The 13,967-nt window shown below is 36.3% G+C and overlaps 1 protein-coding gene across 5 annotated transcripts in view; it reads left to right on the plus strand.

Moving 5' to 3' along the window:
• Positions 1–12,829, plus strand: part of FRMD4B (FERM domain containing 4B) — a 307,013-nt gene extending 294,184 nt beyond the window's left edge. For 4 of the 5 annotated variants that reach the window (XM_015593792.2, XM_015593793.2, XM_015593791.2 and 1 more), the window contains 6 exons: positions 471–527; positions 1,832–1,979; positions 2,144–2,263; positions 3,142–3,953; positions 6,985–7,117; positions 10,873–12,829. In XM_015593792.2, coding sequence (XP_015449278.1) covers positions 471–527; positions 1,832–1,979; positions 2,144–2,263; positions 3,142–3,953; positions 6,985–7,117; positions 10,873–10,996 — 1,394 coding nt within the window. In that variant the 3' untranslated portion in view covers positions 10,997–12,829. The remainder of the gene's footprint in view (positions 1–470; positions 528–1,831; positions 1,980–2,143; positions 2,264–3,141; positions 3,954–6,984; positions 7,118–10,872) is intronic. The other variant, XM_006917659.3, reaches the window with a different exon arrangement.
• The last annotated feature ends 1,138 nt before the right edge of the window (positions 12,830–13,967 follow it).

The raw sequence follows: 13,967 nt of genomic DNA on the forward strand, positions 1-13,967 counted from the left end.
TTTTTTTTTTTTTAAAAAAGGCCCTTTTCTTCAGGAGAGGGGTCTAAAAAGAAGTTATACTAACAGTAGATTCTCAAATGTGGGATCCAAGTGTATTTTATATAACATTTATCATTTATGACACAAATAGTGTAATTTTTTTTCCAGTTTTTGCTTGTAAACACTCAATGTATAGGGTAAAGTTTTCATCATGTGGAGAAGTTAGTTTGAAAACTAGTTGAAAACCAAAACTCCCTTGAAGTTTGTTCCATTTTAAGAAATAGTCCAATGTAATATTTATATGATATATAAGATGTTTATAACTTCAGTAATAAATGAGTCCATTCTTATAATAGTTAATTATTCTTAACGTATTATAATTAGTTACACTTATCTAAATAAGATGCACTCCATTGAGAATTGCATTATTAAACTCACTATAGATGTATAAATGCACAATTATACTGAAGGTGGTATTTTTTAATTCGCAGAAGACATAATCCCATCAGAGAGCAGCTCTTTGTCTGACACTACCACCTATGATGATTGTAAGTAGCTTCCTTTTTTCGGTTTAAAATATTATATGTTCTGAAATATTAAGATTATTTTTTAGTTAACTAAAGCCTATTTGCTGTTCTTTAGGGAACAGTAAAATAAACTAATATTCATGCAGAAAGGCTGGGGGAAAGGGATTGCAATTAACTTCTACACAGGTTAGCATTAAATACAGTTCCATAAGATTTGCATGATTTGGGGAATCAGAATACCATAACATAAGTAAGTGAATCTCTCAATAAGAATTTATAAGGCTCTGTGGGATGTTTTTTGTTGTTGTTGTTGTTGTTTTTCACTTTTTATCAAAGTGATTGTAGACTCACAAGGAATTGTCTGAATAATACATAGATCCCTTCACCCAGCTTTTCCCAATGGTCACAATTTATGTATTTGGAGTCCAATATCAAACCAGGAAATTATAGTGTAGACCGTGATTATCACTATATTCTGGATAACTGGGAGTTTATTTTCTTTTCCTTAGGAAGAAATACACATTCTAGAAATTGGGTTACATGTCATTGTGTCACTTTCATAGAGGTAGGCTGTCTCTGTTGTGATGGCCTGTATTTGTTCAACACATTTCATAATGGAATGGATTTCATATCAGGCGATAGAGTGTTCCCTTATAATTCCTTGTGCTTAAACATAGTAGTGGCTATCTATTTGATGTGATTTAATGAAATCAGGAAGCCACTAGACCCCACTGCTTTATCTTCGCCCAAGTTTTATGGTGCATGAAATTCCACCATTTCAGAAGTTTTCCTTTGAGCTGAGGTTTGGTCATACTTGCCATTCCTCTTTGAAAATACAAATATCAGTGGGAAACATAACAAGTCCTTTATCTTTTCGTATAAATCAGCTTCATCGCTTTCAATGACAGGGTGAGCCTTTGGTCAGCCAAAGAAGCATAAGAACTTTAAAAGTAAAGTTGAACAAAAATGATCCAGGCCAACTTTACAGGTCGACTTCCTCTTGTCCCTTTGTACGCTGGGGTTTTTCTATAATATAACTTGAGAGAAGCTACCCATTCCACCTAACTGATCTCTTTGCTCAGAGTGAATTGAATTGCCAAAAGTTAGATCAGGCCCCACAAGAGTATTCACTAATTCTTTTTTTTTTTTTGTAGTGTATAAAATACAAAAATAAATTTCCTAAAAGTTAATGCTTCTAAAAACATCATCATCAGAACACTTTGTTCACCAGATCTTCTGATTTCTATTTGGGGGTGTTTGCAAGGTATTTATTTACTTATTTACTTACCTACTTATTTATTCATTTAATCATTTACTTATTATAGCCAATGACACCTTCACTACTGCTGGACAGCGATCAAGTTCAGTACCTCATTCTCCAAGAATTCTTCCTCCCAAGTCTCTCGGTATTGAGCGAATCCATTTCAGAAAGTCGTCCATCAATGAACAGTTTGTGGATACCAGGCAGTCCAGGTGACACAAGTAGAAGTGTTTTTAGGAGCTCTTTTAAAAAACATTTGGTTATTTCTTCATATTTAAAGTCTGTTATCCCCATGCTCTCTTTCCTTCAGTTTATGACAAGTTTTCCAGAGAAGTTGAGAGATTCATGATTTCCTGATTTATTTTTCCCATCACAGAGAAATGCTGTCATCACACAGCAGCCCTTACAAAACCCTGGAGAGGCGGCCACCAGGTGGACTAAGCATGCCCACCACACCAGTTCTCACCCGAAACGCCTACAGCAGCAGCCACTTGGAGTAAGAGCGCTTCATTCCAGTTTCTTTGGCTCTGTTAATCTTTGCTTTAAGGTTCTGTTTTATTTTGTTGTGTTCTGTAATCATTTTAAGGGACTTTCTGCAATAGGACTCTTTTATAGATCTACATTTTCTACTCACAGTTTCACATGTGTGAGCAACAAAAATGTAATTGAAATGTATTTTGTTTGTGTAGATGTTGGGTTTTTTTGTACCTTAATTTTTCCAACAAGACATTACCATTCATTATTCAGTGGTGAGGATGAAGATAACGACAATAGCAATATTTTGAAGTGTTTATTGAAGACTATGCTATTTTATATGCTCCATATTTTTTAGTCCCCACAAGCCTACCTGTAGATATTAGATACTCCTTTCACAGAGGAGGAAGCTAGGTTCAGAGAGGTTAAATATCTTGTGCAACCTCGCACAGCTGGGAAATGGCAGAGCAGTGACTCACCCAGATATCTCCACAGTTAGAACACAGGCTCTGTCTATGTATCTTCTTATCTTATTGGAAAAGAGAACCTTCCAAAGACTGGTTTTTGTTTTTTGATTTTTTTCGTTTGTTTGTTTTTGTTTTTCCAAGCTTTGATGCAGGTTGTGTATCATCAGTTTATCTTCCTATTCTCAAGAAAGGACATGGATTATACAATTGACAGAACCTGGTTTTTTCCTTATTTTGACCATAGCAGTGAGATGTGTGTGAACCAGTGGATTACATGAACAAATGGATTCTGTTGTGCAGTCAGCTTTGGAAATCTTTAAAGTCCTATTGCAATCCCATTGCTATTGAATCTTTCAGTGTGGTGTTCTTTTTCCTTAATTCGGTCTTCCTTTCCTTTTCTCTCTTTTACAAGTTTGCCTTTCTCCTCTTTCAGACCTGAATCTTCATCTCAGCACTGCCGCCAGCGGAGTGGAAGCCTGGAGTCCCAGTCCCACCTACTCTCTGAGATGGACAGCGATAAGCCATTTTTTTCCTTCTCCAAATCCCAAAGAAGCAGCAGCACAGAAATCCTGGATGACGGGTCTTCTTACACCAGCCAATCAAGCACAGAATATTACTGCGTGACGCCAGTTTCCGGCCCCTATTATACCACCCAGACCCTGGACACTCGCACCAGGGGTCGGAGAAGGTCCAAGAAACAGAACGCTTCGACCTCAAATTCAGGAAGCATGCCCAACCTAGCACAAAAGGATAGTTTGAGGAATGGCGTCTCTACAAAGAGTCAGGAGCAACATTCTTCCAGTTACTATATCGCCGGGTACACGCCATATGCAGAGTGTGATCTTTATTACAGTGGTGGGTATGTCTATGAGAACGACACTGAGGGACAGTACAGTGTCAATCCTTCCTTCCGATCCTCGGCCCACTATGGATACGACCGCCAAAGGGACTATAGCAGGTCCTTTCATGAAGACGAGGTCGACCGGGCGCCGCATAACCCATATGCAACTCTCCGGCTGCCGAGGAAGGCTGCTGCCAAGTCAGAGCACATCACCAAAAACATCCACAAGGCCTTAGTTGCAGAGCACCTGCGTGGCTGGTACCAGCGGGCCTCTGGGCAAAAAGAGCAGGGGCACAGCCCACAGACTAGCTTTGACTCAGACAGGGGGTCACAGAGATGCCTGGGGTTTGCTGGGCTACAAGTACCCTGTTCTCCAAGCAGTAGAGCATCTTCCTACTCTTCTGGTAAGAATACTGCAGAGGCACCTGATATCCAGATTTAATTTACCTCCTGTTCCCCACCCACCCAAAAACTACTCCACTCAAGGATCGTGAGGCCAGTACCCAAAGTCAGGAGAATGGTGGCCATTGGATGGCTCCACAATATGAATTGCCAGCTTACAAACAGTTCCCTCCAGGTTGCCGAAGAACACAGTCCATACAAGTCTAATGAACCAGGTTGTTGACTGAAATTCCACATTTACTGAACACCTACTCTGTGCTACCCTGCGTTAGGGGCGTCCACATATTTTATCTTTTCTAGATCTTATATTGACAGTCGCATCTCTTAAATGTCTTCAGATCATTGATGTTTGATATATTAAAAGATCAGGGTAAACCCTTCAGGTACAAAGAAAACAGAATTATACAGTCTTTCCCTGTTCTCCACCAGGAATTTGATCATCTAAAGGTAGTTTGTTTTGAATGCTCAGTTACCTGTGTAAGGCTTCTAATAATTGTGAAAGGAGCTGGCATTTAAGCAGTGTTCCTGGCACTGTTCTAAGTACTTTGCATGTCTTAACTCAGTTCAGCAATCATATATACTCTAGTTTACAATTGATTTAAGGCATTTTAAAGATAATTTTGATTAAAGATATTCCCGTCATGCATTAACTTTGGCCCCTAACTCCACTAACATTTGTGGAGGACTTATTGCATGCACCCAGGTGTGCTGAGTACTTTAAGGAGAGAAATGGGAGAAATAGGTCAATAAGAGGAGTGTCTGTCTATGATTTAATTTATTCAGCAAATAAATAAGCAGGCACATCTAAGATGCTGAAGAGCCAGTGTTGAACCACTTCCTGGCTTTGATGACCTCACAGTCTACGTAGCAGCTAGAGGAATATATGAAAATTAAGCAATTTTAAAGCTTCTAAGATATGAATGAATTCTTGAACTGCATGAAAACTTGAGGGCATGAGTCTTGACCCCTCCTTCAAGCATGACACCTTAGTGAGGCATGCACAGGGATTCCTGAATCATTGTGTAATAGTGTAAACTGTACCTTTAAAAGTTTCATGTGCTTGTTGACAAAAGGCATTTCCATGGAGATTTCTATTTGGGTTCAAGTTCTCTTCTATTTCTGTAGGACTTTGGACTTCCGCTAGGGCTTTCCCATCTGATACCACATCTAACATATGAAAAGGCTCCTGTAATTATTTCTTGTTATTTATGGCTCTGATCTGGAGAATGCCTTTCTTCCCACTAAAGTTCAGGGCGTTGCATGAGAAACTTTCAGAAACCAAAACCTGGGTAGAGTGCTACAAGGAAAGAACCAGGCAAGAAGGGCTGAGATACATGTGGATGGTCATCAGGGCACTGGGTTGGAGTAATGCTCCTTAAACAGCAAGGCTGGGGAGAAGCAGATGTAACCCAGAAACAACATTCCTAGCAGCTGGCTCAGTGTCTGAGACAAAGGTGAGAATGGAGTTAACCCTTCCTGATTTGGACCCTGTGTGAGCCTTGCTGATTCCAGCAAGATTTGGCCACATAGACCAAAAGGCATAATTTTCTAAGGAATTAGAGGTATGGAATGAGTATTCCCAGAATTCCTTTTGGAATTTTCCTCATTCCTGGCTGTGTTTTATACAGCAGGCATGCATCATGCTCATGGCGAGATAAGTATCCGATTATTTGCCAGGTTAGTCAGGGGTTTTGTAGTTCTTCCCAGCCACCTAAAGGCTCTCTCAGTGACTCAGTTTTAGTAGTAACGACAGCTTCCATTTATTGGCAACATACCATGTACCACACAGCATGCTCAGCACTTTATACATACTATCCCACTTAATGTATGCAGCAGTTCTGTATGGTGAGTGTTGTCATGTTAATTACTATTATCCTAATTTTGCAGCTGAGGCAGTTCTGGCTTAGAGAGCATAACTGACCCTGCCCAAGCCCCAAAACTAGTAAGTTATAGAGTGGGAAGTCTCTCCTAGCACTGACATCTTAATCACCAAGTCTCTCAGCCCCTGACTGAGACTAATGAAACATTCTTGGAAGCTCAAAGTGAGAACATTGTATCGTTGAGTAAAAACCTGGTGGCATCCAGGGCCACAGATGAGTTTTGAAATGTATTTCTCCCACTCTGGTCACAAGTGCTTTGTGGGTGTGAGAGAGAAGAGGAGGTTGGCTGCCAGGAACAGGAAGTGGAGGAAAGCTGGAAGGATCCATGAGTAGTGCTGGTTACTTGACTCTTGGATGACCAGCATGGAACTGTGGTCACCTGTGCATCCTAGGCATGGAGTAGGACTGATTTTAGAGAGAGAACAACAAATGCCTAGCGATGAGGCATTCACTGGGCTTTGCTCCCAAATTATGCCCTTGTCATGTTCCAGTCCAGTCCCCCAGTACAACCAAATCTATCCTTCCTGAAATCCTTCCTATATGAGTTACCTTCCCCTCCTCTCCACCTTTTTCAAAGGCAAAAAATATGACTTGATCCTCCTTGTGACTGATGTTGCCTTTGGCTGAGGAATGCTTTTCCTCCAAAAGCCTCCAAGAAACTCATCACCTTACCTTTACAACTGAAGTCTTATGTACCCAGCCACCATAGCCCAAATAGGAAGATTCTCTCAATATATGAGGTGTTTTTTTTTTTTTCTGGCTTGTCTTTTGGGTTTTATTTTAATAGCACATCTTTTAAATAACCTTATCCCCATTAATAATAAGTTATAATTTATTGAGGGATTACTCTATACCAGTGCTAAATATTTTCAGACATTACCTTATTTAATCCTGATATTATCTCTATACAGAATATATTTATATCATTACCCCCACTTTACAGATGAATAACCTGAGGCTTAAAGAGAATGAGCTATTTGCCCAAACTCACACGGCCAGTAAGGGACTAAATTGGAATAGGAACTCTGTTGATTCTAGAAACATGGCTTTTAATCTCTACTCTGTTCATTATATTATAATGTAAATCGAAATGGCCTAAACAATTTTCACTTTAAATATTACACTAATTTTGTCTCTCCATTTTTATTTCTAGTATCTTCTACAAATGCTTCTGGGAACTGGAGGACCCAGATAACCGTAGGGCTTTCTGAATACGAGACCCCGGTACATTCATCTTACACCAGCTGCTATGGCAACATCTATAATCCTTTACTCTCTCCAGGCAGGTAAGGAAGCAATGGTTGAAAATTATAGTAGCCTGTACCTGGACCAAAGAATTCAGGAATCCTATTTTCTTTTATGAATGCCAAGTAACCTAGTTCAAGGATTGGCAAACTATAAGCCTATGGGCCAAAACCAGCTGCCATCTGTTTTTGTAAATAAGTTTTATTGGGAAACAGCCGTGCTCATTTATTTACATATTATCTGTTGCTGTTTCTGCACTATGAGAGCAGGGTAGTTGTGACAGACACAGTATGGCCAACAAAGCCAAAAATATCTGTCCCTTTAAGGAAAAGCTATTGACCTCAGTCTAGCTCATTCAAATTTACCCCTGTTCTTAGAGTTCTGTACATTAAATTCTGTGTTTGAAGGGTTTATTTTTAATTGCAGTACTTGAAATTGTATTACTGATTTATCTATGTAAAAATCTTCTGGAACCTTGCAGGAAAAAAATTTCTACTCCAGAAAAAGCTGTTCATACCAAGATTCCTCATAGACAGTTGGTAGGCTCAATTTCAAACATTTGCTGCCTTTTGTGTCTGATCCTATGTTTATTACGAAGAAACAGACACAGCCAGCTGTCCTATTTGTAAAAGTAATACTTTGTAAACATTTAGAGGAAATACACAAGAACAGGTTGTTAAAATGTGATTTTGAAAAAGATTGCAAACTCTGAATTACTTGTTTTTCAATTATCTGTATACACAGGAGAAGTTCGAAGAGGTCATTTCTCCCTATTACTTTCTCGCAGAATATAATCCACACCTATGGTACCAAGAAGTAGAGCATTTTCTGTTTTTTTTAGAAAATTTAACTTTTCTTTCATTAAATCAGATGATGTTTCAGGCATAGGAGACTTACACAGACTATAATTTATAAAGGTCTTTATACTGGTGAATTTAAGAGGTTAGTTTCATATTAAAGCACTCAGTGTTACAAGCAAATTAGAGATTTTCATCCCCAAAAGCCTTATTTTTCTTCTCCATATTCAGCGGGAGTTTTTCTTGGCTTGAAATATTAGGCCAATTGTCTCAACTCAACAAAGAGTATACTCAAAATAGAATTTTAATGAAAATATACCTAGGAGGAGGTCAAATGGCTTGGATTTCTGTAAATAATGCTTGAGAATGAGGAGCAAGAACTAAAATGACTTTGACCCAAAATTTGTACTAAACTTTTTCAATTCAGTTCTAATGATTTTGTATAATATATTTGCAAATAGCTTTCATGTTTATATACTTTTACTTTACTTTTTGTTGACTCAGAAATGATATATAAAACAGTATCTAAGACAATTCTAATAGTATCCTTAACACCACTTTCACTGGACTTGGAAAGTGCTTAAACATTTTTAGGGAACATGTTTTTAACAAGTCTGCCCATCTGTTGGCTTGATAGGGGAGTTTTATGTCAGTGGGGCACAATGTACAGGAAATTAGAACTATTTAAAGATCTGTGTGTGTGTGTGTGTGTGTGTGTGTGTGTCTGTGTGCACACACGTGCACATAATGTGAGCTCATTGTGAAAAATTAAAATTATATAAAAGGATAAATAAGTAGGAAATAATTTATTCATAATGCCATTATCTCGAGAGAGCAGCTATTAACATTTTGGCACATTTCCTCCATTTTTCTGTACCCATTTTTAACATGGTTGTTATATTATATATGCAATTTTATACCCTTCATTGTATATATAGTCCTACATCCCAGTTTTTTACTTAATGTCATAACATAAACATGTTCTTGTATTTTTTAAAAACTCTTTTAAACCTTATTTTGTGTGACCAATATGATATCCATTAATAAATACACCAGTTTATTTAACAGTTCCTCATATTTCTAATTTGAATGGTTTTGGATTTTCTTTTTCTTTTTTTTTTTAGGTAATGCTGCTCCTAACATCTTTATGCAAAATATTTGTCTGAATTCCAAATTATTCCTTAGGATACATTCAAATTAGTAGAATCAAAAGATTAAATTAAAACGCATATATTTTTTAATCTCTTGCTTTCCAGAAAAATTTGCCAGTTTTCCCTCCCCGACACAGAGTTATGGGTGTGCTTATTTCCATCCACATGTCTATTTAAGATTTTTTAAAATTATGATAAAGTTTGATCAATTTAAGTTGACCTGTTAACCTAAGGCAACTATAACAATCATCCATAAAGTTTTAGAAATTTTACCCTAAAATTTCATGTTACTATTGATGAAAACATAATTTTTAAAATAAGAGAGAAATTGGGTTTCAAGATTAAGATGAAGAACTTTAGATCTTCTCTTAAGTTAAAGATTTGAAATGCTTAGCAATAGATTAGTGATTTTTAAAACAATAAATGAAGTACATATTATTTAAAGATTTTCTTCCCCAGAGTGTCCAGATTTTAATACTACAGAAAGCTACAAATTTTACCAATATTTTTTTTTCTTAGTATGATATGGTATAATTGTCAGCAGCATAAACTTCCCAAAATTAGAAATGTTGAAGTCTCTTATGCTACCTCATATGTAATATAGTCTAAGTCTTGGCTCTACTACTGCCAACAGTGTTTTCAAATAACTTTTTTTCTTTCACTTCCTGTTTTCCATTTCCCTTCCTCTACTTTATCTTTATCTATCACTAGGCAAAACCCAGGGCTTCTGTCCCAGAGAACGGTTGTGTCTCCAGAAATGAGATCAATTTTAAATTCTCTTTTGCTAAGTGTAGCCAGCTGTAGTAAGTACAGTCCCTCTGATTTGAGTGTTGCTTCTTACATAGCAGGAGTTCTGCTTGCTCTGACTGATGTGTGAAGTTATGGAAATATGACTTGGTTTTTATATTAGATGAAAACATTAAATACCTGGATTCACATAGTGTTTATTTACAAAGCTCTTCTTCTAAAGGCTTTTTATCCCTTTCTCTAAAGGGCATTGAAGTTTAAGATAAAAAGAAATCTACTAACTACCTAACCTATTCTAACCCATTATTACAAGAATGAGGTTTTACTTATTGTAATCGTTTGTGTAATAGGATGCTCTCATTTGGATATACCATCCAAATATGCCTATGATTTTTATATATGGTGCTGTTTCCAATTTACACTTGGCCCATACACCCTAGGGACCTAAAATATTTCACAAGGTGCTCTGGCCTTCTAAATATATTCCTTTGACCCTGAAGAAAGCATCTGGCATATTCTCTTAATCAGAAGAATACTTAAAATGTGGCTGTTAAAAATACCTTTTAAAAAATTAAAAATATGACTCTCACACAAATGGAAAATGGGCATGTGTCAAAGATCTATCTAACTCATTAATGAGAGAACTGACAGAATGGTAAAGCTGGTTCCAAGAGTATTCAAGACTGTATTCAACACATTGAAAGAGAAAATGCTGGAATAAGATTACTAGATTAGATAAAACCAGTTAATGTCCTACAGGGCACTAAAGCTATAACTATAATCTCTTGTACTAAACAAAAGTTATTCGTATTTCTTCCAGACTAAAAAATATATATATACAAATTAATGTGTAACTTTACACAATCTGGGTCCTAATCAATATAAATTAGACAAAGGTGTATATTTCTAGAGAATTAAATATTCCTTGCATGGGCCTGTTAGACAATGCTCCAGGATGACATTGAACTACAGTCATCCTTTGCCTTGTTGCCAAGTTTTGGATAATTTTCTTAACACTGCTTTCTACTAACTTCAAGTGTAGTAATTTTTGTACTCAGAACAAAAATGACCATGAGTAGTAACTTCTCTGGTTTCTTTTAGTAGACAATACACAGAGACCAGTCAACTGGACAGTACAGATGGAAACCGGTTGGAAGACAACCTGGAGAGTAGTGAGCAGAGGCTCTTTTGGCATGAAGATTCAAAGCCTGGAACATTAGTCTGAACTGCAGTTGGACCTCTTGACCAAGCACCGCATTCTCACACTAGTGTGCCTTGCAAAATTTGTTCATTTTCCCAGAAGGCTATTTGGCTTTAGAAACATGAAGGCATCAAAGGTCAAAGAGTGGACTCACATTGCCCCAAAAGTGAAACACTAAGCCACACAAAGCCCCTGAAAGACGACCTGCCTTTCAAAATCCAGGCGCTAAGCTAACAGAACAAAGTCGGACCGTGTCGAACCATTGCCAAGAAAGGACTCAGCCTTTATCAATAGCAAGCACTTTTTAAGGGAATAAAAGTTGTTGAAGGGAAACCTCAAAACTGTGAAAAGTGTGTTCAGGATCTCCAGGAGGAAAGGACGGGAAGTATCAGAGCACAATCCAGAATGATGAGAGAAGAGAAACCAGAGCTCCTTAGTTGTTGCTTACCATCAGAAAGTTTGAATTTGTGAGCTGATGAAGAATAACGCTATTTCTACATGGACATGAACAATTTAGACAGTATTGGAAAATTACTTGAAGAGAAGCTGGATTTTCATTGAAGTTCTGAATGAGTGTAAATGTTTTTAGGATATTATAATGAGTGATGGTTTTCATAAGCACCATAAAATGGGTTCCAGAAAGACTTATTGCCGTAGCATCCTGTAATATAACTTTATGGTAGCAGACTGAGGAAAATGAAGCAGCCCACTGAATAATTGACAAACTCTGCTTGGAGAATTTTCTGAGGTACAATACCATTGAGCTTTTTTTTATTATTATTTCTATACTAATGGCATGATGAGCTGTAATTCAAGCTAGTAGCTCTCCAAGTTGGCTGTCATTTGAAATGGCAGACTTGATATAGAAAGTTTTATAATCAAGATTTTGAAAAAGTATTTTAAGGTGATACAGAAAGAACCCAAACAAAAAAATTTTTAAATCATTTTAGATGAATTGTGTGCCTTAAAATGGTGACCATTAGAAAAGTAAACATGTGTCTGAATTTCAGTTAGTTCTAAGTCACCAAGTGACAAAAACAAGATTAGTTATTACAAAAACAAACAAACAAACAAAACTCCAAGCTGCAGTAGATTTAATTATGAGGCTAAAACTACCTCATACTTTCTGTGGAAGAACTAACTAGTATGGTTTATGGTTGAGTGTTTTTTAAACAAATATTTCTGTATTCCAGATTAATCTTTTTTGTCATCTTTACTCTGCTTCATAATTCCTTAAAAGGTGCTCCTTTTATACAGGTTTCTTGTGCATATTGTGAATAGAGAAGTTTCTGAACAACTTTTTTGGAACATTTTCTATCTATATTCCAAAGCATGTAATATATACATAAAGTTGATTCATTAAACTGGTCCTTAGTCATTTGTATCATTAAAAATGAAGTTTGGGGAAGAAATTTGGAACAAAAAATAGACATGCAAAAAAAATAACTTATTCCTTTTTGCATATTTGTATAGCTTCCTAGAAACAAATACCCATTTGCATATTCTTTTACTGTTCTGACTTTTTAAGACCTATTATTTTTTTACATAGGTCAATAAACTAAAGGTGTGCTACTGAAAATGTTTACGTATGCTTCCGTTTATGTTCAGGGTTCATACAAAGCAGTTTAAGGTACTCTACTTCAAGTAATTATGTCGGACAAGATTGCAGTCTTAGTTATAGTGTTATCGCATTTTTTTTATTCCAAGATTCAAGTTTTTTATATTTATATATCTGAAATCAGGGTGCATCTTTTGATTAATGGCATATCCTAGTTGAATTGGTAGTGTTTTTTCTTTCTTAGTGATACATAAAATAATGCTATGTCTTACAATAAAATTGTCTTAGAATGGATGAAATAACGGTAGTTTATTGCCTCACAGAGGATAACGGATGTAAATTTTTAGGTCTCCTAATCTTGAGAATGTTTATTTATAACATAATTCATCCTACTTTCACAGGATGAATTTTTAAATTCAAGGAAAGGTTTCACCTGATGCCTTTTTATCCTGCACAATGGGTGGAGGGGAGTGGGAAATGATGAGGAGGGAGAACTTAATATTTGCAAGCAAGAACCTTACATGGAAATGACCTTTTGCTGTTCAAGAAATAGTGTGCCTTGAAAGAACAACTGGAACTCGGCTCCCAAATGGGGAAAGAAGGTGTAGAAATGGAAGCGCAGTGGGCCTAGGGTATAATTTCCCTCCTAACTTTTTTTGAAAAACATCTCTCAATCACTTTATTGTTATGTTTATTCAAAATCAAAAGGTGACAGAGGTAAGTTTTTCAATATGTAAACTTCCTTTCTTATTCCAAAATATAGTAATGGTCAAAAATTTTAAATACAAACGCAAAGGAAATATATAACATAAAAACAATCATGCCCTACAAGCGGAATGTTACCAGATATAACAATTTATTGTATATTAGTTCAGATTTTTTCCACGCATGTAGTCTTTTTAAAATACAGCATCATATTACAAGTAGTTTTACAACTCTTTTTTTCACCTTACACATCATGAGCCTCACTCTGTATCAATCTATATCAATACACCTCATAAAGTTTTATGTTTTACAAGGTGGATTTAAAAATTGCCTCACCTTCCTTGATGTTCAATTTATCTATATTTGAGAAAATTCTTCAAAATTTTTCCTTGTATTTATAAAAGCTTAATATTGTGGGTAATAATGATTCTAGGTTTGTTTTAAATGAGTGGTTTGGCCTGTACGTAGGAACAAAGGTTCAAACTAAAGAATTTCTTCAAATTGTAGTCTTTAAGAACTTTCGGAAATCAAATAATGACTTTCTTTAGTACAGTAAAAATGTTTGGATTATTTTCTAGAGTAATACTTCTCAAACTATCAGTGGTGAAAGACCCATTTTTGTTTTAATTTACAATTATTGTGGGCCTATAGTTCGTTATAGTAAAATGAAAGTGAATTACAAGGGAAAAAGTTCATTTTAAAGAAGGAATTGCTAGATAACGAAAATAATAG

Source organism: Pteropus alecto, unplaced genomic scaffold (assembly GCF_000325575.1).
Source record: "Pteropus alecto unplaced genomic scaffold, ASM32557v1 scaffold75, whole genome shotgun sequence".
NCBI classification, from domain to species: domain Eukaryota; kingdom Metazoa; phylum Chordata; class Mammalia; order Chiroptera; family Pteropodidae; genus Pteropus; species Pteropus alecto.